Here is a 27,197-nt window from a genome sequence, read left to right on the forward strand (position 1 = left end):
CTCTGTTTTGTTCTGATACTGTTTGAAGTCATTTAAAATCAATACCCCATCGATTCCATGAGTGGTGAATTAGGATCTTCTGTGAATGCTCTGGCACATTCTCTGGCTAAAAAGAAGTGAAGTGGGATTTGAGAGGTTCTAAAAATGATAACAAACATTCTGAGAGAGTGAGTGAGATGTTCTGTGTGGCTGAGGAGAGCAGGAGGGAAAAGGCAGGGCTTCTGTCATCCTGCTTTCTCTACCTTCTGCTGGGCAAGGGAGGTAGTGTCTTCCTCTTACAAAGATGTGTCACTGTATAGAGAATCAATGAAAGAGAGAAAACAGTGGCATCTATTCCCTAAGTACATTGACTTGAAGGAAAATGATTTGCAAACTCTGGTAACTGATCTGTCTGATGTTACCCAGGCCATTGTACCCTCCAGGACAGTTTTAGTCACAGACTGCCAGGAAATGCAAAGCATTGATAGTTACATTTGAGGATAAATGGCTGTGGCTGTGGATCTGTATCAAGATGAAAAACAAAGAAGGCCTTTGGATGTATGCCCAGAACTTGAGGACCTCCTTGCTTAAGACAATTGAAACAAGTGTGCCTTAAATAGAGTTTGTTTAAAGTGGTATGTGCTATGGCCCATATTGTTTGCTACCCTGCACAGATTTTTCTTCTTCTTATGTGCAAATCCAAAATTTTTTTTGGTATAAATCACTCATTAAATCATCGGTAATTATTAGGTATGAGTAGGTATGATACCTAATGTGGGGCAGCATGTTTTGTTCTTCTCCCAGTCCTTGATTAATCTCTTTTCTCTTGCATTCCAGCAGTATATTTCCAGCTGCAAATTCTTCTGTTGGTGTACTGAGATGGCTGACTTACAGACCTCCATTTTGCTTCCTCTGTTTTCTGGCCTTCTGTAAAACAGAAGCACTGGGGAGATATTAGATTTTAGTAAACAGCAGCATTGGTGGGGATCCAGGGATTTTATTCAACAAATGTGTTAGAACCACAGGAAATACTAATATCACTCTTGGTAATATATAGAGGTTTTTTTAACCCATAATATTGCAACTGCAAAAGCAGTGTCGGTTCATGAAGTAGAGACCTACTCTATATGTCCAGAAATATTACATGCTTCATAGGAAGGATTCAGTCATCCAGTTCTGCCATGTGTGAAGGAGATGAGATACCGTCTGGAAAAATATTTTATAGTTTTGTGTAGAATATGCTCAGGTTTCCACTTTATTTAAATTCTGTGCAGTTCATGTAGTTGCTTACTGGCATCTGATGCTGCAGCAACTCAGACATACTACTGTTATAGCCTGGAGCTGTTCCAAATGACGGCAGTGATTATACAACTACAAAGGTATTGCCAAGTCCTGTGTCCTGGTGGAGAGCTGCTGTGGGAAGTTCCACTGTTGTGCTGCTGGCAGCACCTTTGTCAAGCTGACTGCTGTCTAGCCTAGGACCTGCTTGTGACAGAACAGCTTCCTTTCTTCAAGGGGATCCTTCTTCAGCCTGTTTGTTCAGCTAGGGTGGTCTGAAGTTGCCTGATTACTGCGCTGAAAACTCCCTTGTTATTTGTGTTGTATAAAAATGAGCCTCTTCTGCTTTTGCTAATTCTTCTAATTTTCCTTCTAAGTTTGCTAATTTCCCGTTCTTCTCAGCATTGCATCAAAAGATTGATCATGATGCACAAACAGACATGTAATTATAAGTATTCATACCCTTTTGTTCTAAATATTTAATCTCTTCATTGGCGAGGTGTATATTTGGAGCAGAAATACCTTAGGAGTTCAGTTATTGCACTGCAAAAAATGCTATCCAGATCTGAAATTGTTTTAACTGCTGTTTTATTTTTTCACACACAGATTTTTGAATAACATCCATGCATTTTGTAAGAATAATTCAAGTTTCTATTACCTGGATCTTTTGAGATAATTTTTAATATTTACTGTATTATCTGTACTACTCTTTGCAGTTACTTGTACTATAGTAGAAGTCTGGGTCATGGATTGGTATTGCACTGTTGAAGGATGTGTTCAAACATACCAAGGCTTATGAGTAATTTAACTCTTGTTATTTCTTCAACTTCTAGGATCCTTACCAGGGTACAATAGTACTGGCAACTGTGAAGGGAGATGTACATGATATCGGCAAGAACATTGTGGGAGTTGTTCTGGGCTGCAACAATTTCAGGTGAAGAGACTGACATTAGGTAGCTGGGAACACAGCTGTAGAAGGGTTGGTAATTATTAGTACCTCTCTTTAGCTGCAGCTGTGGTGATAACAGAGGTGGGCATTTCTTAGGAATTATCCTCTGTTCCCCAAGCTGTGATTGGGAACACAGATCATAGCAGCTATTACTTGATGGGGAGGCAAGAGGGAGTATTACCTCCTCCTTTAATATTGTTTTTCCTGATAAATTGGCGTCTGAGGTGAATCTGCAGTTTAACATCACTTGGAACATAGATGAGAATATAAATTTTTGTATTTGTTTTATATCAGTTAAATATGTTAAGTATGATGTTTTAAACATAAAATGTCTGAAGAAATCAGATATGACAATTGCAGTAGGCAGTACTATGTGTGGGTTTTGTTGGGAAAAAATGAAGTCTCGTAAGATTCAAATGAATCCTGTGTGTTTTTCACGTTGTTTGTTGACTATGAGGTTTTAAAAACTTGCTGAGGTGTGCTTTGTTACATAAGAGATGATATTGACATTCTGTTTCTGAACTGAAAAAGTTAGAACTTCAAGAAAAGCCAGGTCCTTCATGGACATGCAGAAGGGTTGGCAACAGTGTTAGAATGAATGGTCATGTTTCCATCAGTGCCCTTTTCAAGGGTCTGTCACATGTTGTGCAAAGCTGAATTGGTTTTGGAGCTCTGTCTTACTGTTCATTCCTTTAGTTCAGTTTTGACTTTGGGTTGTCATTTGCTCTAAAAAGAGCCAAAATTATCCCTTTATTTTAAAGCACAAAATGTTGAAGTCAGTAGCAGTGCTGTGTATATGCAATATATTTCATTTAATTTCCTCTTGAAATTATGTTGATTGGATTCAGGCTTTCTTGAGCTTTATTTAGACTTACTGAAAGGAAGCCATAATGTTCTCTGTCACCATGAGTGAGGCTGAGTGAAATCAGCAGGCTGGGGTGGTTTACTTGAAAAAATAAAAACTCTGGCAATGGCTAGGGTTAATAGGAATAATGAGGGAAGTTCAGTGTCCCATTTCATAAAATGTATGCTTTAATAAGGAAACAAGCTTGATGTGAATCATCTTATATTCCTGATATAAGGTATGATGTCCACAAAATATTTTTGTTATCCAGATAACTTCAGAAATGCTACTGCTGTTGGTAGCTTGGTAGGCGGCTAAGCACCACACAGCCACTCACTTCACCCAGCCAGCCTCAGTGGGGTGGGGAAAGATGAAAGGAAGAAAGAAAGCAAGAAAAATTGTGGGTGGAGAAAAGTGTTTAATAACTGAAGGAGAAGTGGAAGAAGAGGGAAAGAAAGAAAGAAAGAAAGAAAGAAAAAACAAGTGGTACAAAGGCAATCCCCTTGCCACCTCCCATGAGACTGGTGCCTAGCCAGTTCCTGAGCAAAATATGGCTAACCCCTCTAAGCTCCTTCCTCTTCCCTTTTATTGCTGAGCTTGACTTCATGTGCCATGGAATATTTCTTTGGTTAGTATGGATCATCTGCCTGGTTGTGTCTACTCACAATCTATTCCTTGGGGGACTAGAGTGAGAAACAAAAAAGGCCTTGATGCTGTGAAAGCATTGCTCATCAATAGTTAAACTTTAGTTTAGCAGCATTGTTTTGGCCACAGATCTAAAACACAGCACCATACTGGCTGCCATGAAGAAAATTAACTCATCTCAGCCAGACTTAGTACAATCCAAAAATTTATTTAAAAATAGAAGCCCCTCTTACACTTGAATTTTCTTAATTATTATGCCATCTGGAACTCTTACTGAAAATTTTACCAGACCCAGAGGTATTTCCTGTATAAAAATTCCCAAAAGCAGTCTTAAGAGAAACAAACAAAAATCTCAATCTTAACTTCAATTTTTAGGTCAGTTATTTACAGCAAGAGGAATGTATTTGCCATGTAGCAGAAATTTGATTTGTTATTTAAAGGATCTTATGTCATCTCCTTTCTTTCCACAGAGTTATTGATTTAGGAGTCATGACTCCATGTGATAAGATATTAAGAGCTGCTGTTGAGAACAGAGCAGGTATAGAGATTTCATTAGTACTTCTGAATTGTTTGATTTTTAAATCACACATTTTTTAATTGCTGCTTATTGCATTCCTATGCTGTCTATGATTTGATCAGATTATCTTCAGAGAAGTCAGAATTTCTACTTTAACCATATTAATTTTTTAGCATTTGACACTTCTGTGAAACTTAGCCTGAGGAACTGAAACCCTATATTAAAAGGAGAACTCCAAGAGAGATGTTGTAGTATTTGTTTTACAGATGGATAAATGGAGCCTTGAAAAGTCTAAGTAATTTCTTGTTGGATCTTAAATCAGTAAAAGAACTTGGCATTCGGCCTGCCAGATCAGTGAGTGTGAAATCAGGAATGAATTGTTCTAATAAATAATGAACTTTCTGAAACAAATTACAGTTGCTTTGGAGCAGTCTGCTGCATCTTGGAAAAGATGAATTGTGTGGAACATAGGTGATGAAAGCATTTGCTGTTTCTAAGAGCACAACTTATAATTATTTTGTCTTATTTCCCTCCTCAGTACTGAACTTCTGAGACTTGGAGCTTGCTAATCAAAAGTACTGTTTATTTATTGCTGAAACTAGAGCAGTAGGTGTTCAGCAACTGTGAAGACCGAGAAATATCTTAAACTGGGGATTTGGAATTACTGTCATTCTTGGAAAGCTTTCACTTTCTAATTGGGTCAAACCTCCCTTCTAGACTAGTGACTACCCTGCTTTTTATCTCATTCTTTTCTATCTGATGCATGAAGCTATCTGATGTTTGAAATAAACTTTTCTGTACTGATTTCTGTGTCTTTCTAGTGGATTGGCTAAAAGTTTTGTGCATGTGTGTTTGTAAATTTGCAATAGATATAATTGGCCTGTCTGGTCTCATCACCCCATCTTTGGATGAGATGATTTTTGTCGCCAAGGAAATGGAGAGATTGGCAATAAAGATTCCTTTGCTCATTGGAGGAGCAACTACTTCTAAGTAAGATACCTCAGTTGGGAAGATGGGCAGCTTATACGCAAACAGTGTTAACTAGTGAAAAAGAAAATTTATAGCTATTTCTTTCTCCCTTTCTCTCATTTTTCCTCTACCCACATACTGATATATATTCACCCTCAGATTTAGTGTTATTTCTTGTTTCAGAAGTCCTAGATTATAGAGGTAAAATGTAGTTAGTACATAACAAATAATGGACATCTTAAACATTTAATTTGTACAAGTGTATATTATATGTGGAAATACGGTTTTTTCTAAAAGTTTGTGCACATATGTGTATGAATATAGTTCTGTTCTTCTAAGGGGTTGAATGATCTATTTTCATTCACCAAAGCATTCTAAAAATGCAGGATTTTGAGACTAGAAATGGCCATGTTGACATCAGGGAGCTGTTATCTTTAAGGAAGTTACTGTATTTTCCTGGATCATGGTTCACTGTGTTGAGCCTCCAGTGCTGCTCAAGCAGGCTGGTAGCGGATAAAGCCGTGCTGCTTGCCTTGAAGTACTCATCATGTTGATTTTGATAGACTGAGCTGTTGAGATCTTGTCCTCTCAGATCTGTTCAAATGAAATAATACAGCTGCTGTGATTTCCTGAAGACCATGTTGACAGCTCACTGACAGCTAGTATTAGCATTACCACAGATGTGTTCTGGGCATGTATAAGAGTCGTGGATAAAGCTTTGCTGACTGGTCTGTGTACAATATACTTGAGAAGGTGACAGCTCAGAAGACTGCAGAGGTCATTTTCTGTGTAACTAGAAGCTGTGAGCAGTGTTGCTTTCTTTATCAGAGCAACATATATTGTATTCTGTATTTGGGCTTTAACAAATCATCTCATAATTTGACAGACAGCGGAAAGTAGGATCACTACCTGTCATTATTATTCCTGCAAGTATAATACAGGGTTCACTGTATCCCTTTTCTCCTTTTCCATATGAGCCTCTTCCTATTGCTTTGGTACAGAGAACAAACATAGAGGGATTTTTCTTATTTAAAAAAAAAAAATTGGGGAGTGGAGGGAAGGCTTTATTCTAAGTGGGAGTCTTAGGAAAGCATTTCTTCACATCTCAGTGTTTTCACCCAGGGCGTTGTGGCCTAGTAATTGATGTCAAATAACCAGCATAAAATAATTTTGCAGAATTTATTCACAGAGAGGAATGTAGCTAATAGGGAAGCAGCACTGGTTTTATCCGTGAATATGGAAATTACTGAAGACTATATGTATAATTTTGAGTATAAAAATTATGATTTTATTCATGTGAACTGTATATAAATATATACTTTACATATGCCCAGATACAATACAGTGTCTATAAAATATATGTCCACAAGGTACTCTTTATGGAAGATTGGATTCTTAATGTATATTTAATATTACTTTCCCAGTCTTAAATTTAACCTCCTGTGTGTATTCTTAAAGGTTGTGTATATGTCAGAGGTTGCTAGTGAAGAACCATCTGCATTTTTTGCACTGTAATAAATTGCCATTGTTATTTGGAATAAGGAGACCCTGAGTATTTGGAAGAGTGTATAGTGAGGTTAGTTTGAAAGAGAGAGAGGCTGGATTTAGTCTCCAGAATCCACATAATAGAGTTTTTTCATAATTTACAGTAATGATGATTTTTGCATTCTTACTATGTTACTTTGGTAAATTCAGGTGCTGAGAAATAATAGTAAGATTCTCACTGTCCTAAAATTTACTTAAAGAAATACAAAAATTAGCATGTAGTGGTTGATACAGTGCCATTTTAGGACCATGCCTTCTTTTGTTTCCTTTGTCTGTTCCTATCAAAATAGAAAATACACCTTTTTGTAAAAAATAGAGCTGCCAAGATCAAAAATGCAACTCCTAGAAGCAAATTCAGGAGATGCTGGACAGTTGTTTACACAGCTGTGTTTTACAGTCATAAGTAAACCTCCGTGTCCAAGTGCTTTAAATATTTGACAGAACCTGAAGAAAAAGGTGATCTTACCTTTGTTATGGAAGATTGCTTCCTAGGCTCTGATTTAAGTTCAATTTTAGAAATGTTGTTTGACCTTAGCATAGAAGAAAGCAAACTATAAGGCCTATAAGGTCTTTGTTCCTACACTTGCTTGCAGAGTTTTGGTGGGACTCTGAGCAGAGCTCATTCTTGCATCACTGGAAATGGTTAGCAGTGTTGCTTTCTTTGTCAGAGTAGCACATATTATAGCAGACCTATTAGAGTCCATATTTTGTGGCTTCTCATAATTTGACAGACTGTGAAGAGAAGGATCTGTCCTGATTGCACCTGTAGTTACAATGCAAAGTTTACTGCATTTTCAAGGTGCAAGTTTGCAATATTTATTGACCACTGGCAGAATTCCTTCTTCAGCTGTAGAGAGGACTCATACCTCTGATTTTGAGAAATGGAATAATCATCACTGAATTAGGTTAATACTAATCCACAGACCTAAAAATTAGCATGTGGGAGGGAAAAATGTAAGATGAGGAAAAAGGATTAAAGAAATTGTTAGTTCTTGGTAGGCTTAGTTTGGAATAGTCTTACTGAAGTTTTCTAAGACTTGAAACTAATGAGTTGCTGATTTTCATTCAGTTGGTAAGACATTGAGGGAATGTGTATTGGCACATTATTTATGAAGTGTTCTGATACTCTTTGAAGGGAAGTGCTTATATACCTGTTATTAAAATCTGTGTTTAATGATTCATGCATAGCAGATGGATGAATGAACTTCTTCTTTTGAAGTTCTGGTCTATGCATTAAGTCAGGATTTATTTCACTGTCTGCTTTTTTTTGTTGGTGGGTTGTTTGGGTTTTCTTGGTTTTGTTGGTTTTTTGTTTTAGTTGTGAAATGCTCACTCTTTTTCTTTTTCATTGAAGAACACACACAGCTGTTAAAATTGCCCCACGATATAGTGCACCTGTAGTTCATGTCCTGGACGCATCGAAGAGTGTTGTGGTTGTAAGTTCTAAATTATAGTTTCTTGTCCATGCAAAGATATATGCCCTGTTTTTCTGTTGTGCCTTTCATCCTTTCCTCTAAGGCTTAATGTTGTGGCAGAAAATTAAAGGGGAGCATCAGAGACAAGTATGTAAATTACACTTGCTTCAGCTGTTTTGTGCTGCCACGTGGTTCTCATCTGGCTTGTCACAGTTATGGTCGCTGGGTACTTTCATTTAAATGCCCATTACTGTAGTGAGGGTGACATTCACTGAGTCCTTGACTGTAGTTTTGTAGTGAAGACTGATGGAGTTATATGTGAACTGCTATTCTGGCTAAGTTGGATATATTTTTGAAGTTATGGATAGCAACATTAGTACTCAGAAACATGTGGCTGGAGTTTTTTGGGATGGATTCTCTTTCAGAGAAATGGGTGGTCTTAGCTGGCAAATACCTGGTGGTAAAGAGTAGGCCAAGCTGTGTGTTGCTTCTGTGACTATTTAATCTCTGAAGTTTTGGAGTCTTCTTCGCTCAGGTCTTTCCAGAGCCAGACTTGGCTCTGCCAATGTTACTTACCTGTGTAGTAGGGCTGAGATATCAGTAATAATTGTAATCTAAACACTGATAGTTTGAATAGTTTGAATGTAAGTTGAAGATTATTGGTAAGGCTTAGTTTAGTGTTTCCAAGAGAGGCCAAAAGACAGGTTGCCTAGTCTGAAATTCGCTTTGTCCTTACTGTAGTGTGTTACAGTATGTATTTAGTGCTTTCTCCTTCCTGTGTTTTTCAGTGCTCCCAGCTCTTAGACGATAGTATAAAGGATGATTTCTTTGAAGAAATATTAGAGGAATATGAAGAAATTAGACAAGAACACTATGAGTCTCTCAAGGTACAAATGTAATTGGTTATCTTCTTGTTTGAAGTGGTTGGCAGTTGCCTTGTTACTCTTGCTGTTCAGCTCCTTATGAAGACCTTCAGGTGTATTTTTGATTTTAAACTTGCAGTAAAATGGATTGAAAACTTTCAGAAGTGCTTATGAAATCAAATTTTCTAGCCTGTTAGACCTTCTTCATGAATCTTAACACACGCTTGGCAAATTCTTGATTCTCCGCAGTGGCTAATCAGTGGTATCTAGGACCTCCATGGAGCTGGCAGTCATGTCATCTTAAATCAACCTGTGCTCTCCTGGAGCAGTAGCTGGATTTGCTTCCGCTGGGGCAATGAAAAGGGTGCTGGTTGCTTTTGCTGCTACTGAGCCATGCTCTATTGAGAATTTTAAACCACCATGCTTTCCCAATGTCTTAGTCTTGTTTAGGTGAGGCATCAGAGCAGTAGGAGAATATCTTTCTGTACCTATATTTTGAAGTAATAAAGGAAGTTCCAGTGTAGTTCAGAGGAACCAGAAATCTTGTAGGCCAGTTTTATTAGAATTATACAGGCAAAAATAATGATCTGCTTGTGATGTAATCTTACTTTACACTTGGGAACTGGGAGTTGTTGAGACTGAAATTATCTGTTGTCAGATTTGTCCTGAAGGGTATTTTGAGTAAAACTTTACCATGAAGTCAACAGTTACAGTTTACGTATCTGAAAGATGGCATTCTGAAATTAACCTTTATGTCTATGTAGGAAAGAAGATACTTGTCTCTTCAGCAAGCTAGAAGAAAAGGTTTCCATAATAACTGGTTATCAGGCCATATACCAGGTCAGCTATATGTTTGTGGTTGCTGTGCCTGTATTTTATTTTGTGTATTTATTGTAGATACATTTTTAATTAAATTATGCTTTAAACTTCAGAATATAGCAGTGTAACAGCTTAAGTAAATTGGTATCTGTCTCAACAGAGATTTTTTTTGCATTAATTTTAACGTTCTCTTTCTGCTTTTTTACAGCTCATTTAAAAAATAAATTAATATTTAATAAAAACAACTGAAAAAAAAATCCCAAAACAATGTGTTACCCATAACAACATATAATCAAAGAAAACTCTAATGGTGGCTTTTGCAAAATAGTGTCTGCCTGGCTCATTACATTGCACACCTTACTGTACCATATTTGGGGAACACATGCTGTGACATGGCATTTTTAGCAAATTCCTCCTTATACTTTTTCCTACCCTTCTGCCATCAGTTTTTGTACTGGTTTTGTTTTTTTTTTCTTTTAAATTGGACTAGAATATAAACAGCATTTGAGAAGAAGTTGCATCCTGCAGTGATGCTAGCGCTGCTTTCTGTTGTTTCATTTACAAGACTCAATAAGATGCTAATTTTCAATAGCTTATCTTAATGTGTTACAAAGTATTGACCAGCCAAAACAAGCGCAAAGCTTGTGGCTTTACACAGATAGATCCATCTTGCTTTCTCACTTGTGTGTGAGCATTTAAACGTGTGGGGTGGCTGAAATGTTCTTGGAAATTGCATGTAAATTTACAGAAACATTCTGCACTGTCATAGGACATAACATGTCTGTGTATAGAAAGGAATTTGTAAGTATGAAATGAATATGCCCATGAAGTGTGTGAGGTATTGGTAAGTTGTGTACGTTCTTTTGGTCTTGTGTCTTGGCCAATATTCTGGCCAATGAAGTAAGTTCCAACAGCTAAAAACTATCGATTTACGAGGAAGAACAAAAGGCCTTAAATTTTCTATTTAAACTTTATATGCCTTTTATGCTTTTTTGTTGTTGTTACATTGTAACTGGGGAGTATGGTATGACTTGGGAACACTGTGACAATGAGAATTCTAGGAAAATTAGTTTGGAAGAGGTCATTTGCAGGGGTGGAGGCAGCTGAATGTCAGTTATGTTGCAAATGTTAAAGCGATTTTAAATTATTTTTGTCATGTCGGACTGTACTTCTGATTCCTGCAGTTAAACCAAAATTCATCGGCACAAAAGTCTTTGAAGATTATGACCTGAAGCGGCTGGTAGAGTACATTGACTGGAAGCCCTTCTTTGATGTCTGGCAACTTAGGGGAAAGTATCCCAACCGGAGTTTCCCTAAGATCTTTAGTGATAAAACTGTAGGTGGGTATTGAAATTGCATTTACTTCATATAACTAACCCTAACAGGCCCAGTGTGCTGCAGTAAGATTTCAAATGTTTTGAAATACATAGGATTAATACAAATACATTCAAAGAACGTCACTGAAATAATTTGTTCAAAGCAATGCTTAGTGAACCAACTGTTGCCATGTGAGGCTGAAAAATAAGTGCAGAAAAATGCTCAGTCATCTTATTTAGCATTCACCTGCCAAAGCACAGGGAGGTATTTTATTGACAGAAAATGGCAGCAGAGCGCTTAATATATCTGTGTTCCTGTTGTTGGTGAAGGTGGCAGGAGAGTTCTGTCCCCTTTTGAAGCTATTCAGTAGGCTTTGAAATACATGATGAAAATGCAAGGGTGACATTGAAAGCAGTGCTCTGGGTCTGCTGCACTGTGGTAATGTAGGTGCACACACCGGGTCTCTTGCTTATTTTGTCTTGTGTTCTCTGCCTCTACTAGAATGGTGCTGTCTGAAACATTTTGTACTTTGTTTGGGGTTTTTTTCTCTAAGGTATATGTTGTTACAGCCCTATGATCACACTGCTATCTTTGCTGTAGCTAACAGATCATTGCAGTCATTGGACAATTATGTGAAAAATGAATCAATCTTCAAACAATTCTTAAACCTGTTCAGCCAATTATGAAAACATGCCTTTTCTAAGGCAATTTCTTTTTTCTTTTGTTTTTAATAGGTGAAGAAGCTAAGAGGGTTTATAATGATGCTCAAGATCTACTGAAAACATTGATTAATGAAAAGAAATTACAAGCCAGAGGCGTGGTTGGGTTCTGGCCAGCTCGAAGTGTTCAAGATGATATCCACTTGTATGCTGTAGAAGAGGCAGTGGGATCTTCAGAACCAATAGCAAAATTTTATGGATTGAGGCAACAGGTACAGTGACAGCACACTTCCTAAGTGACTGTTTTTCCCCCTGAATAGCAGGAATGTAATAGAAGTGCCCTATTAAAACTGTAGAAAATGGTTGTTGTAATCGTTCTGCAGTCGTTGTCTTGTCATTTCTTTCAGTAATAACAAGATCCTGTTAGTGATGAGCCAGGTCTTTGTATTGCAGTATTTGTAGTATTTTGCATTATAATAATTGTACAAAATGCTTTGTAGGTTTGACAACTTGAGATATTACGTGCATTTTCTGTCTCAATTTTAAGATGTCCTAAAGCAATTCACTGTATAAATTAATCACATGAATCTTGTGTTGCTAAATTAGAACCCAATGAACCTTTGTTCTCTTAATATCTCTGGATTCTACTGTAGATGAAAAATTCTGCTTGAATATGTTAATGCTTAAACCCAGTTAGAATTTAAAAAACCTGGAAAATAAAGCTCAATGGAGATAATTGTTTTTGATAGTCTTAATTTTTTTGTAAAATTCACTATATGAAGAGGCCATTTAGAATTAGTTGGCAGCTAACTTTGATGGAGAGAATTGTACTTACCTAGATTTGCATTTAATTTGGTAGATTGAACTTTCAATATATTCTGCCTCTCTTTTTTCCCTATCCTGATTTGGCTTCTCCATAGCTCACATATTCAGAGTCGTCAAATGTGGGCAGAAAAAAAAAATATAACTACCTAAATTTCTGGAGTACAGTACTCTGTGAGAACAGTCATGTGCCAGCATTGCAGAACTGCACTAAGAAATATGTGGCTCTTAAGTATATCTGTTGCAGTTCCTGAGGTGGATCTAGTGTATCTTGACAACCCATGGCAGATGTTTATGTAAGATGCTCTCAACAAGCGCACAGGCACGGATGTTTCAGAGACTTATGGCTTAGTTAAGCATTTTGATACCCCATGTAAATCAACTCTACGACTTTCTTTTCCTGGCTTTTTGCCAGGATTCTCCCAAGGAAAATACCTCATTTGATGTTGTTCTTGTAATGCTTTTTATTATTGGAATACTGTTATTTTCCTTAGTCTTTTTTACCTTGTAAATCCCAATTATTCAGGCTTCTCTCATAGGTTAAGGTCATGAAAATCTGTGCATACTGCTCTTCTAGACTCTGTGTATTTTAGCTGCATCTCTTGCATACTGGTGTATATAGTAACTCGGCAGAGTCTTCTTCAGCAGAGCAAAGTAGAAGAGAATAATTGTCTTCTCTTTCTTATATAAAATACTCCTTTCAGTACACAGAGTTCTCTCCGTGACATTGACACTAATTAAGGAGGTGAAATAAATCTAAAAGTTAGAAATGCATGGAATATTTTCCTTAACTCTAATAATTACAAAAGAACCTTAAAATTAACAGAAATTTCACCTGAGGGGATAACGGATGTTTCTTTAGTTTTATGGTACTTTCTGTAACCTTGCAGGTTAATAGACAATTTTTCTTTGTTTTTCAGGGGTGGGAGTGTTTTATTTGCTTTTAAGATGCATTTGGGGATCGGTGAAAAGCATTGCTAAAATATTGTCATAGGATTAAAAAAATGAATCTTCAGCTAAGTGATAGCCATTAAATAACTTTCGTCTCTCTGTAAGTTGATCTGCAAGAGCTGTGCCACCTCTTAAATAGCAATCATGCTTCCACAAGTAATATACTGATATGATTCAAGATTTCTTTTTGGGTGCTCAGTCACCTCTTTCTGTTACCTTTTTCCAATTTTGGAAAAGGAGCCAATGAGCAGTTTAATTCCCTATATCACGGAATCAGTTTGGAAAAGACCTCTAAGATTATTGAGTCCAACCTGTGATTGAATAACCCCATGTCAACTAGACCGTGGCACTGAGTGCCATGTCCAGTCTTTCCTCAAATACCTCCAGGGATAGTGACTGCAGCACCTCCTTGGGCAGTCTATTCCAGTACGTAATTACACTTTCTGTGAAGAAATTCCTCCAAATATCCAACCTAAACCTCCCCTAGCACAGATTAAGACTGTGTCCTCTTGTTCTGTCAGTTTTTATCTGGGAGAAATGACCAGCCCCCACCTGGCTGCAGCCTCTGTTCAGGTAGCTGTAGAGAGCAATAAGGTCTCGCGCCAGCCTCATTTTCCCCAGCTCCCTCAGCCACTTCTCATAGGATGAGTGCTCCAGACCCATCACCAGCTTCACTGCCCTTCTCTGGACTTGCTCCAGCACCTCAGTGTTCTTCCTCAGTTGGGGGTCCTGAAACTAAACACAGTATTTGAAGTGCAGCCTCACCAGTACTGCGTGCAGGGGAAGAAGCACTTCCCTGGTCCTGTTGGCCACACTGTTTCTGATACAGGCCAAGGTGCCATTGGCCTGCTTGGCCACCTGGGCACCCTGCTGGTTCGTGTTCAGCTGGGTATTGACCAGCGCCTCCAGGACCTTTTCCTTTGGGCCACTTCCCTTTGCATAAACCTGCTTGAACTTTGTTTAGGATTCAACTTTTCGGTTGTGATAGATAACGTTTTGTTGGTGTGTGATTAGTAAAAACTGCATCCTGGGCACTGTTTTGTCTGGTTCACTGAGCACATAGTTTGTAGCATAAGAACATCGGAGTGTTTATAAACTCAAACCATTCTACCGTGGGAGTTGCTGAAGAATTGTTCAGTTTGCACATCAGCCATCAGTTTTGTTTACAAATGTGGAATCTATTAGGGGTAGAGATGAAATATTCCTCCTCTTACCCAGTGGTTGGCACAAGGGTATTCCTTACTTTGTAGCAATTTGTTTGCAATATAAGTCGTTAAAACTCAGTAACTGTAAATAGAAGCAAAATGTATGTTCAGTGCTGCATCTCTCCTCTTTGGGGTTTTGTTGTCCAAATACCCTCAGAGTAAGAGAGGTGGTTTTCTTCTAATTTAACTATAGGAAAGCTACCATGGCTCAAAGACTACTGAGGTGTTTGTCAGAAGTGCCCTAAGCCCTTTACTCTTAAAAATACTGGTCTTTAGCTTAATAGTGCACTTAATACTAATGTATTTTAAAATGTTCTGATTTATTGCATTGATTTCATTACTTTAGGCTGAAAAGGACTCTGCCTGCACAGATCCATATTACTGCCTCTCTGACTTCATAGCACCACTGGATTCTGGCATTCATGACTACTTAGGCCTGTTTGCTGTGGCCTGCTTTGGTGTAGATGATTTATGCAATGAATTTAGGAAACAGGATGATGAATACAACATCATAATGGTGAAGGCTCTCGGTGATCGGTTAGCAGAGGTATGAGGTTTTATCATGTGTTTCCTGGCAACTTTCAGCAAACTTAGAGCCACTTTGAGGCAATGCAAGTGGGGGTAGCTCTAGCTGTGGATTTCAAGCTATAGCAGGGTTTCAGAAATTATTATTATTATTATTATATTATGATGATGATTATTATTATCTGAAGATATTTACTGAAGTGGGAATTTTTTCTGAAGGACAACTAGTGCTGGCAAAATCATGTAAGCTGCAGGAGCAGTTCAGAAAAGCTGTTGCTCACTTTGAGCTAGAGGAAAGGCCCTCTGCTAAAAGGAGCAGCAGCACATGCTCCTAGTATCTGAGCCTAGCATGGAGGCAAGAATGATGTGGCCTTCCATAGCTAGACCAGGGTGAGACACCCAGATAGTCAAGACCTCATGACCTCGGTGCTATTAATGATGGGTCACTACCATAGGTTAATGAGCTTTGTCTTTTTGGGCTACTTGTCCACACCTTTACCTCTTTAAAGCAGGACAATCAAAAAACCACTCTCTGCTAATAAGAGAAGTAACTAAGGTACTTGAATTAGCAAAATAAGTGTTGCATATGAATTTTAATTCTTTCAAGTGTCTCACCTATGTTAAGAGCTCTCTTGAAAACGGGAATGCAAGAAGGTGTTTATCATTGTTTGTTTTAATCAAAGAGCTATTGCATCAGTAAAACAGAAAAAAATCTTTTCACTCTATTCCAAGGCATTTGCTGAGGAGCTCCATGAAAGGGTTCGAAGGGAATTCTGGGCTTACAGTAGTAGTGAGCAGCTGGATCTCTCTGGCCTACGCAAAATTAAATATGAGGGAATTCGCCCTGCCCCTGGATATCCCAGCCAGCCTGACCATACAGAAAAACTCACCATGTGGAAACTTGCAAACATTGAGGAGACAACAGGTAACTCTGCTTTACTAAGTTTCTTGAACTGTTTTTATGTGAAGTCAAAACTCCAACAAAAGAACAAATCGGGTGGTGCAGAACTACATAAAATACTGAACTGAAGTACTTCTGGGAATTGCTATCTTCCCCTTTTTATTGCCATTTTTATTTTGCCTCATTCAAGGAAGAATTTGCAAAACACTGCCAGGGCTTATGGTGGAGGAGTTGTGTCCCTAATTAGCAGATTCCATGCCAACAGGGTTTTGCTGCACAGAGAAAATGTCTGGCATCCTCATGGTTGTAAGAAGACATTCCAGATAGAAACAGAATAAAAAACTATTCAGCAGTGTATTTCCCGGTCCACAGGAACCTTAAGATGGTAATTCTTAAAAAGGGATTAATTCCATTTGTTTTCCTCTGATATTTTACATGTCAGATGTTTCACTGCTACTTCCACAATTCCAAAAACACCTTCCCGTGCTTCAAAACCTCATTTGCCAAAATGTCCAAGCTTTTTCCTTCAAACTGCACAGTTACTCTACAGTAATTGTAATGAAAGTCTGCAGTGTGTTTAAAGCTCTGTGGGTTTTCTTAATGGTTAACAAGTGAAAAAAGGGTTTGTTTTTAGTTCATCTGAAAGCATCAAGATTTTTTTGGGTTTGCTTGAAGCTGCCTAACAAAAAAAAAGGTTCTGAATTTGTCCTTATTTTCAGTTCAGAGAATAAGAAAATTCTCATTCTTTTTTCCAGGAATTGGTCTAACAGAATCACTAGCAATGATTCCTGCTTCTGCAGTTTCTGGCCTCTACTTTTCCAGTCCCAATTCCAAATATTTTGCTGTTGGCAAGATATGTAAAGATCAGGTAACTTATACTATCCATTTTAATAGTGTTAGCACATTCAAAATCATCTTATGAGCAGATGTCTCAAAGATTTTGTAAACACTTAAAGCTGGAATTTCAAAATCTTCATCACATTTTGTGGTCCCTTTGCAGGTTGAAGATTATGCACTGAGAAAAAATTTGTCTGTGGCAGAGGTGGAGAAGTGGCTAGAACCCATTTTGGGATATGACTCTGAACAACTGTGATATTTGTGGGTGAACTTCTTTTTTTTGATGGTCCATTTGCCGGAAGGATCAAGAAAATTCTTCCCACTGGAAACAGCTTTCTTCCATCCACCCCAATAACTTGTCTGATTGTCTTAAATTAAAGGAACTTAGTATTTCAAATCAGATATGCCCGGTGCCCTTGGCTTGGGACCATGAATGTTTGTTTCTCAGTCACAGCAGCATACTTTTATTTATTTTTATTTTGTGCACAAAGACACTAGCAGAGAAGCTAGGTGTAGGGTGAGATGGGGAAACCTCAAAGCTTTCCTGTTCTGTGGAAGATTTTGAAATCGGGGGCAAGAATTTCTGTCCCATGGCTGTGGATATGCATAGAACACAGTTTGACTTCTGTGATTTTAGTGTGTTTTGGCAAGTCCAGGGACAGAAATATGATGTGATTTTTCTGCAAAGTCACAGAAAGTTTTGTTCTGAGTGATCAACAACAACTGAAGTAGAACAGATCTCCTTTCTAAAAATCATCTGCTCAGTGTTTAGTCTTGTGCTTGGGAACACACATTGTTCTCAATGGTAGAACTATCAGCATATAGAGTCTTCTGGAGAAGTATCAGAGGTCTGTATTGTGAAGTGGGATGAGCCCATGGAGTTGTCTGCTTCATGCTTCCTCTTCGTTTCAGCAAGTCACAATCTGTCTATTCTGTATAAAGGGTACTGGCACTTCCTACCTTACAGTTAATGTTGTGAGGCTTAATTCATACATAAACAATCATTTGTATGTTAAAATTATGAGAGCAGCATATTTGCTACTATAGACAGCCAGAAAGCTTGGAACTGACTTACAAACTTTTTAACCTTCTAGAAAACTGGATTTTAAAAGCAACTAGTGCTGTCATATGTACCAGTTAATATTGTAGACATATTCTTCAGATTTAACTCAGTGTGCTAATTGTTCATAGCTTTCAATAATTTCTGAAAAATGCCTCAAGTATTATTTAAATACTAATTTAGTAAAATATTATGACAGAAACCCCTCATTTTTTTGGTCTCTAATTGTAAACAAAATATCAATATTGTAAGGAAGTTGTTCTTTTAATAGTTTATTGCGATCTATTACTAGCGATGTAATTTTTGTAATGTCTTCATCTGACTTTATGCTAAAAGAGTCATCTTGTATCAACAGTTTAATAAAGATGGTGTTATGCTATTAGAATCCTTCAAATGGCAACAATAAAATGTGTGCAATAATCTGAACAGATAATGTCAAAAGTAATTTGTGCTTGTACCATGAACCTGAAATTACAAAAGCTGCTATGGGATTTTTAAAGTAGTTGCATGTGTTCTTAACTGAAACTTTTAGAATGGCTCATCCTTAATGACTTACAAAAATAATTTCTAAATGGACCTCCCCTCCCCCAGCCTCCCTCCATGTCAGGGACTTGTGACATGTCCTTGCTGAGTGGCTGATTCTTGTAGTGGGAATGGTTTCTCAGTAGAACACTCATTTAGACTGCCAAAAATACAGTAAAATATTCTTAATATAAAAGATTATTTGTTTCTGAAACATGTAGCCTGTGAAAATTGAAATCCTCTATGCTTTGTTTTTGGTAATTGCACTTTTGCTAATTAATTTAATGCTTGGAATCTCTCCTCTCCGGCACTCTTCCATATTCTTACGTTTGGAAGCAGAGTGCCTTATTAGTCTGAAAATTTGATTGTGTGAGTGGAGTCAAAGTTTGACTTGCTCAGCTTGGTTTGTTTATTGATTTATTTTCCTGAGATCAGTGGCAGCCAGTTCAGTGAGTACAACTGACAGCAGGAGGTTCCCACTGTCTAACAGTGGTGGTGTTACCTGGTGTACGAGCAGAGGGTTTCAAATGGTGTGCACTTGCTTTAGCCCTTCACACATGGCATCACACACTGAGAAGAATCTTCATGTTTGCCTGCAGAGCTTGTCATTGGGAGAATCTGTTTGGAATAGTTACTCCTTGTTTTTATGCAAATGTTTTTATCAAGGACAATTCCTTTAAAACTTTGTTATTTTAAATTGTCAGTTGACACTTTGGATAAGACAAATTTTCATTCTTCTCTCCAGAACTAAGGTAAATTGCAAAGCAAAAGTGTCTCATAATTGTACTGGGTAAGGGTATTTTACTTGAAAGACCAACGACTTTAGAATGCATAAAATATTTTTTGCAGTGTTTTTCTAAGTACTGTTAACAAAGGTTCTAGATGTAAGAGATGGTGAAAAATTTAGAATGCTTTGTAAACAACTCTGGTTTAGTTCTTGTGAGTAATTTACTTTGGATACTGATTTTTTTCTTGTAAGTCAGACCAGCAGCTTGGAGATTAAGTTTTGAGGCACATATATTTTATGACTGCCAGGAGGGAATACTACCCTTAAACCTTCCCTTTCATTATCAGGTCTGTTTCAGTGCTGCTTTTACTTCTGGGAAGAATCTAGTGCAGCTTATTTTGTCATGACGGTGCTATCAAGGTCAGGTCATTTCTCAAAAAACCCTCTTAAAACGCACTTTTTTTTTCCCCCTGCAAGTATTTGTGCATTTCTGTGAATCTTCTGCTTTCTTGTTCCACAATGTGAAAGTTATACACCCTTTCAGTTAATTTCTGCTTCTTAAAACATAAGTCATATCTAGAAGATGAGGGGAGAATAGTGAGAGGCCTTTGAGGGCTGTGCTTTTTAGAAAAGGATTTGTTTACTAGTAACTGTGACTGGGTTTCATAAGTTTCCCTTTTTAAATCTTTTGTCTGGTTTACCAGAGCATGCCTTGAAAAAGTGGATTCAGTGTCTTCAAATGAAGAGCAAGAAAAGAAATAACTTCTTTAATTAGTAGAGGAGGTGGTTTCCTTAGAGAAACAGCAGCACATGTTCTCAGTCGCTGGAGAAATGGATTCCTGTGCCCTCAATTTATCATGGCCTTGTCACAGCAAAGCTTGTTCAGCCCTGCTACAAAGTTGTTTCATTTGATTGTCAGGCTTCTGTAGGTGCCAGTTTTCAAATGAAGATGCACTGTGAACAGAATGCAAACATGTCCACCCTGCTTTCACACAGCATTTCTAAACTGCCCAGCTAAAGGCAGAACCGAAAAACCAGTGGAGTTCGCCCCCATGTTTGTTCTAATAATACCACTGTGGCTGAATATCCCGAGTTTCTGACCATGCCACATGCCTGATATAAATAGCTGTGTGAAGGGGACCTCAGCTGAGATTACCAAACTTGGCGTTTTGGGTTTGTGATTCAACTTCAGCCAGGATGGCAAAACCAAGCTGGTAATTATCCTTGCTGGTCTGAAGCTGCCTGACTGTGGAATGAAAGGCCTCGTTTTCTTCCTCACACCCTAAGACACCAGTGTGTCCTGTGCCTCCAGCTCCTGATCAGGCAAAGGGGAGTGATCCCAGGCCAGGGTGGGTGGTCTCTGCCATTCCTTCCTACAGAAAGAGCATGAAGTAAGTGGAGGCAGTGTGGAAACTCGAACTGAACCCCATATTGGTCCTTAGCTCATGGTCTTTCCTACCCATCTCTCTGTCAAACTGGCCTTCTCTTCCTGCTTTTCTCTCCAGCAGTCCTCCTCCTTAGCTGCATGTCAGGGTTCTCTGTGGGTTCTGCCAAAATGAAACTAGAAGTCTTTTTAAGAAGTTTCTTTTACATGTCTGAACAAGTTACTGTTCCAGAAAGAGAAGATCTTTCACCTGGCAAGCATTGGCAATATTAATAAATGGTGCTCAGAGCTCTACCTGTAGGAGCCTTATACTGTGTATGTTAGTCATTCCTAAAAAACTAAGGAGAATGCTACATGATGTGTTAAACTATTCCCTGTGTTTTAACTGCGTCTTTAGTTGCATGGTGGTTTTCATCTAGATAGCAAAACCAAAATGGGTATTAATTGCATCCTTTGTCAGTGTGCTGTTTTAAGCTCACAATTAATAATAAGCTGATAATAAAACTAAATAAAGCTAATGTCATTTTCAACTGAAGTGTTTTAGTGGTATGAACTACTAAGAAGAAGTAAAGAATTTATCTGTGCCTTGCTGTTACAACAAATGCTTTTAAAATTCTTTAAGTAGCTGATAAATATTTTATGAAGCAAAATTTATCTTGACTGCAAACTCAGGTTACAAAATGCTAATAATTTGATTTGAAAGGCTTTATCACTGCTTTCTAGAAATAGCTGATAAAAATTATTTACAAGACTGGTAAGTCTGCTGCACTACCTGGAGAAATTTCTGTGCATGTACTACATGTAACAAAGAGTAGTGTGGGATTCACAGAGGGTAGCTTAATTGCAGAAGAACAGGCAGTTCTTCAGGGAAGAGCTGGAAGATTAAGAGTTACGGCAAACATAAGTCTCTTAAAACCCAGATATTCACAATGTTAGTAATTGCAGCAAATGAAAATAAAAACATTTCCCTTACGTATACATCAAAGTATAAGAAATGCAATTTGAGAATAATTTTTAAGGAGCTTTCATAAATCTAATGCATACTTGGGATTGATGAGTTGTATTTGCACGGTTAGAGGTGGGAGAAGGAGGAGGAAATAATAATTAGGTCGTGATCTTGTTCAAGGGTTAAGTAAGAAGCTGTTGAAAAAAAGAGTATATCCCATGCATGACACCCTCACCCCCATTTTGAAGTTGTTGGATTCATTACTTGGTTGTTTCTGCAAGGATTTTCAGTGACACTGGCATTCCCTGGCTCTGGAAGAATATTGTGAGAAATGAAAATAAAATAGCCAGTTTTTTTCCACAGTTTTCAAGAGTTAAAACTCTGCATCAGCTCTGTATCTGTTCATGGGTGTCAGTGCAATTTTGACCCAAGAATTCATTCAGTCTAGCAGATAAAATAGCTCTGGGTGTGTAGGTGTAATGGATATTTTTCCCTTAGTCAAGGTGCTGAAAATATTAGTTTTTCCTCTCTATGAGAGGAACATGCAACATCTGCTGGATGCTTTGTTCTTACTTTACTCTTTTATATACTTGGTCTGTACTTGTTTCCCATTCTCCAGCTTCACAATACAGCTATGGAGATGTGACTGAGAGTTCTCTAATGGCCTGTGAGTACCACATGTTTGTTTTTTTACTAAAAATACATATTATTTTTGGGTTTTGTTGAATTTCATCAAGGTTCTTGCCAAAGAGGTTCTTCCCAGGAAATGGACATCTTTATTCCTTTTAATCTGGCAATCAGTTGGAAATCTAGGTTGAGATTCAGAAGTGGAAATATGAGGTCTAAAAAAGGTGCCAGTTCTCTGTGGTTGGTGGACTCCTTCTGCACTTGTGTTCCTGCTGTGACCTAGTGAGAACAAATGTGTTTGTATCTCTCCGTCGATTCAGGCAGTGGTGGGACGGCAAGTAAGGGAGATAAAACACTGCACTGTACAGCCAAAGGACTTATTTAGCAAACTGTTCTTTGGAGAAGCATCAGTACAACGTGTGCTCCTGCCTGGGCAGGGCGTGTTTTCAACTGCTGCCTCAAGCTCGTCTGAACTCAGCTGCTTTTATTTCAGGAAACCGCTACTCATGAGATCTTCCTGCTTTGCGAAGCACTGCACGAGGCCCTCTTTGCGTGATCGGTCATTTGTAATGGATGGCTTTGCAGTAATTATCTGCTGTTACAGTTTTGGCCTGTTTAATCTTTCTGTAACCAGATAGATGGCTTTCTTCAGAATACTAATACAGAGCAAACAAACACATTGTTTCCCTAAGGCCCATAAGATAAGATTTTACTGTCAACACTTGACCTAACAACTTTAGTCATGTGGTCAAGGGTTTGCAACTTACGAAAGCATTACCTTGTTTGTGCTTTATTCAGGAAATAAATGTAAGCACTTGGGTTTATTGCTTTTACTTTCTTCCAAATAGTGTTCCTCACCTGTCAGGGCAGCTAAAGGAATAGAAGTTTTGATTCAGTTGTTATAATACCAAATACACACATATGGTGAGACGTACTAAAGCAAGATGTTCAAAAGTTAACGTGATGTAAGAGTGTACAGGGTACTTACCTGGTATCATCTTGTCTCTAAAGATAAGCATTAGCTGAAGATGCTGTAAGAGAGGAGTCAGCAGTCAGCTAAGGGTATACAGGTATAAGGCTATAAGATTTTAGACTTTCAGGTGTTGGATGTTTTGCCTCTTTCTGTGTCACCGTCTCCCACAACTGGAACCTGCTACTGCATCCAAATTCCTGGTTATTCCGCAAGAAGGGTTTGTCGTGGATTTTGCTGAAGATTTTTATGTGCATTTGCAGGATTATTTTTCCAAAAGAGTTTAAAGCACCACACTGTAGATAAATGATTCAAGTTCTTGAACCGTAAAATACTTGTTTTTCCTCAAAAAGTCCCGAGGTACTGATGCATTTTTTATCACCTAGTGAACAGAATCAAATAGCCTGCATTTCCTCAAAGGTCCAAGTATGCTGGAGGAGGGAGCGAGTATCAGTGAAAGGACTATTCGTGGTACTGTTTTGTTCTGAGTTCTTGATCAACATTATCTGTCTGCTGTCATATTCATTGCTTAAGAGCTGAAGTGAGCTAGAACACCTCTTAGCAGGTTTTCTAGTGCTGATCCAGCTGCTATTAAAGTATTTGGAGAAATTACTACCTCTCCAAAGCACGAGTTTGATCAGTCCTAATGCATTAATCTGGAAAGAATATTTGGTGTTGAGTCCTGTCGAAAATACTTGAGGACTAACAGGATGTGCTGTTAAACCTCCTTCAGTGCTGAGCTTCATTGAAATAGATGGCTGGGACTATGAAAGTAATTTCCCATTCTGAAGCACTTACCTGAGAGAAAGTATCAAGCTGGGAATAAATGAACTTTCCAGTCCAGTGTGATTAATGGTGACTATCCATCTCAGGGATGCTTGAGGGAGATTGCCCAACAGGACCAGCAATGTGGGCATTGATTCTGTTCTGCACTCTGAGTGATGGAAGGTGTTAGGGTGTCTTGGTTCAGCAGGCAAAGATTTGCAAATGCTCCAAAAATGTTTTTTGTGTTTTCAAGCCTCTGATTTGTAAACAAATATTCTTTAATGAGAGTTTGAACTTCACAGTCTTTGATAGTCATGAATATACATTGTGCTAACTTACATACTGTTGGAGTTTCACTTGGCCATTTTTTAAAGAAGGACTGCCTTTTAGTTAAACTTCCTCCTTAAATATATGTTTCATGTTGCATAATTCTACAAATATCAGGAAAATCACAGTACACATCTTTCGTGCTGTTCATGCACACAAAGTGCTGAGCAAGGGCAAGGCAGCTGCTGCAGTATGGTTATTGCTAATCAATCTGAAGAAATTTGAGAATTTTATTGCAGTTTCTCTCCAGAACTGTCAGCATGAAGTATACAAAATCTCTTGCTTTTGTAGCTCAAAAGAAACCTGTAATGATGTGAAATTCTTAGTTATATAAGAGATCTTATCATGTGGTGTCTTGATCTGTCAGTAAAATATGCCTTGATTATAAGTAAACTGAGAGGGATTTTTCATTTCCTTATGGTACTTTTATGGTTCTATACTTCTGTGGAACTTTGTTTTTTATTCATCATTTTTCTGCTGCTGCTGCTGCTTCCAGTCTTGCCACTGGAGTTTTTGCTTGGCTTCTAGACCGTTACAATTCTCTTTCACTCGTGTATTTGCCAAGTATCTTGGATGTCTTAATATTTTCATATCTTCTGTAGGAAATGCCACCATTCGCAAAGAGTCCATGCCTTGCACCCAGCTTTATTTGTTGCTGGGAATCTTTCTAAGCCAACTGCCCACAGAGCTGACTGAGGAGCTGAGGGTGCTGGAAAATTAGGGAGACTGAGTAAGTGTGTGAATGATGTAAATGTTTATGACTGTGCAGTTGGGTTAAAGGGATTTCTTTTTTACAAAAGGAGTCCTAATATTCCAAAGCTTGTAACAGTGTATTCGCTGATTGCTAAAAAAAAAAAAAACAAACAAACCTGGACTGTGCTTCTGTCTCTTTCCCAGGTGGGAATCACTTTATTTACTACAAAGTTAATAACAATTACAGGATTTGAGGAAATTAAACATGAGACTGCTGCTAAAGTTAAATATAGTTCTTCACATTAGTATGACTGAAAAGCCCTAAGTTAGCTGAAGAAGAAACACGAGTGGTTTTGTCTCTGAAATAAGTTTTCCATAAGACATTTTGTGGGTGCGGCTGCATGGCTATTTCCTCTGAAGCAGAAACTGAGGCACTTCATATGTCTATGTCACAAACATTACAAGCTTTTTAGTATCTGTGGTGGAAGATATTTTTCCCTTGCTGAAAGGAGTACACCTATTGCATTGATGAGCATTGGGAAAAAGCCATTGTTTGATCATAGAATCATAGAACCATTGAATATACTGAGTTGGAAGGGATCCATCAGGATCTTCAAGTCCAACTCCTGACTCTGTGCAGGACACCCCAAGAATCACACCGTGTGCCTGAGAATATTGTCCAGACACTTCTTGAGCTCTCTCAGGCTTGATGCTGTGACCACTTCCCTGGAGAACTTGTTCCAGTGCCCAGCCACCCTCTGGATGAAGATCCTTTTCCTGATATCAAACCTAAACCTCCCCTGACCAAACTTCATGCTGTAATGTTTGATATTTCTATGTAAATATTACAATTGCAGCTGCCTACTCATTGTGTTGGGTCTCACTCCCTGTTGGAGCAAGCAGCATTTTGGTTGGTATGAGCTGAGGACAGAGAATTTTCATTACCCCCTTTGCCTGCTTTTGGTGTAAGCAAATTTGAAAGGCATATGCCTTGAGGCAGCCCCTGGCAGCACTGACTAACTGCTGAGGTTTGAGGAGAGACATGCAGCTTTTCAGGATTCTTTCTCAGCTATGACTGAAGGATAGCAGATACCTGCACAGATTACTGTTCAAGGGCTGAAAATCCCATGTTAGCAAAAGTGAGATTTGTCCAAAACTGGTATTGAACTTTTAGGCACTTTATTTAAGTATACTTGTTTTGGTCATTTGCTAGTTTTACCCAGTACAGCTGACTGGTCCTCCAGTCATATTCTGCTTTGTCAGCCCCTGGAAACAGCCATGTAAGTAGGGAAATGTTTCGAATTAAGAAACATAATCTGTCACTGGATTTTGTGACTGGGAGAGACATTCATCTTTCATAACAACAATAGCCACCTTGTGGGTTCAGTTTTCCACAATATGGTGGGGACTTCTGATACATTTTTAATTAATTTTTTGAAGATTGCAGTCATTAGGGCTTCTACTTCTACATATTTAAATGGTTGCATGTCTTGGACTAAAAAACTCAAGCAAAACAACAAAAAGACCCTCAAAGAACCCAACAGCAAACAACTATAAATTTAAATGCTAATCTTCAGGCTAGTCTGTGGTAGTTGAGTCCAGTTAGTATTTCTATTGACTGTTACACTCTTCACCTGTACTTAGGTAATATACATGGAACTGAAATAGTTGTCTTTGCAAGGGAATATTTTAAATAAATCATTCCTAGGCTGCTACTGGCAATGATGAGCTAGTATTTACCTATATAAAACACCTATGCCTATATTGATTGACATTCTTTGGAACCACTCTGACAGCAGAGGTACAAACAGGAGCCAGCGTGGTTGCACCTTCAGCACTTCTGCTTTCAGGCAATTAAAAAACCTCAAAAAACCAAAAGAACCCACAAAAAAGATTTTGCTTCAGCCTGGTGAGTGCAAATTGGTCAGCATTTGCCCAGCAACACTGCTGCGAGGGGAGATGGGCTGAGTGTAGACTGCAGGACACATCAACTTTCTGGTGCACTCAGCTTCAGCATGGCCCTATGCCCAAGTGTATGCAGGGAGGAGAGCCAAGTGTGCACTTGGAGAATGATGTAGACTCATCCTGTCTGATGGCTAGGGATCAGTGAAATCCAGTTCCCATATGTCACCTCTT

At 38.3% G+C, this 27,197-nt stretch overlaps 1 protein-coding gene across 6 annotated transcripts in view; it reads left to right on the forward strand.

Annotated features, from left to right (window-relative positions):
• MTR (5-methyltetrahydrofolate-homocysteine methyltransferase) overlaps positions 1–18,530 on the forward strand; it is a 50,876-nt gene extending 32,346 nt beyond the window's left edge. For all 6 annotated transcript variants that reach the window (XM_039568693.1, XM_039568692.1, XM_039568694.1 and 3 more), the window contains 12 exons: positions 2,091–2,191; positions 4,166–4,233; positions 5,082–5,202; positions 8,081–8,162; positions 8,930–9,028; positions 9,769–9,844; positions 11,008–11,163; positions 11,875–12,071; positions 15,124–15,324; positions 16,035–16,227; positions 16,959–17,071; positions 17,204–18,530. In XM_039568693.1, the coding sequence (XP_039424627.1) occupies positions 2,091–2,191; positions 4,166–4,233; positions 5,082–5,202; positions 8,081–8,162; positions 8,930–9,028; positions 9,769–9,844; positions 11,008–11,163; positions 11,875–12,071; positions 15,124–15,324; positions 16,035–16,227; positions 16,959–17,071; positions 17,204–17,296 (1,500 nt within the window). In that variant the 3' untranslated portion in view covers positions 17,297–18,530. The remainder of the gene's footprint in view (positions 1–2,090; positions 2,192–4,165; positions 4,234–5,081; positions 5,203–8,080; positions 8,163–8,929; positions 9,029–9,768; positions 9,845–11,007; positions 11,164–11,874; positions 12,072–15,123; positions 15,325–16,034; positions 16,228–16,958; positions 17,072–17,203) is intronic.
• Positions 18,531–27,197: the final 8,667 nt, after the last annotated feature.

This window comes from Corvus cornix, chromosome 3, assembly GCF_000738735.6.
Source record: "Corvus cornix cornix isolate S_Up_H32 chromosome 3, ASM73873v5, whole genome shotgun sequence".
Taxonomy (NCBI): domain Eukaryota; kingdom Metazoa; phylum Chordata; class Aves; order Passeriformes; family Corvidae; genus Corvus; species Corvus cornix.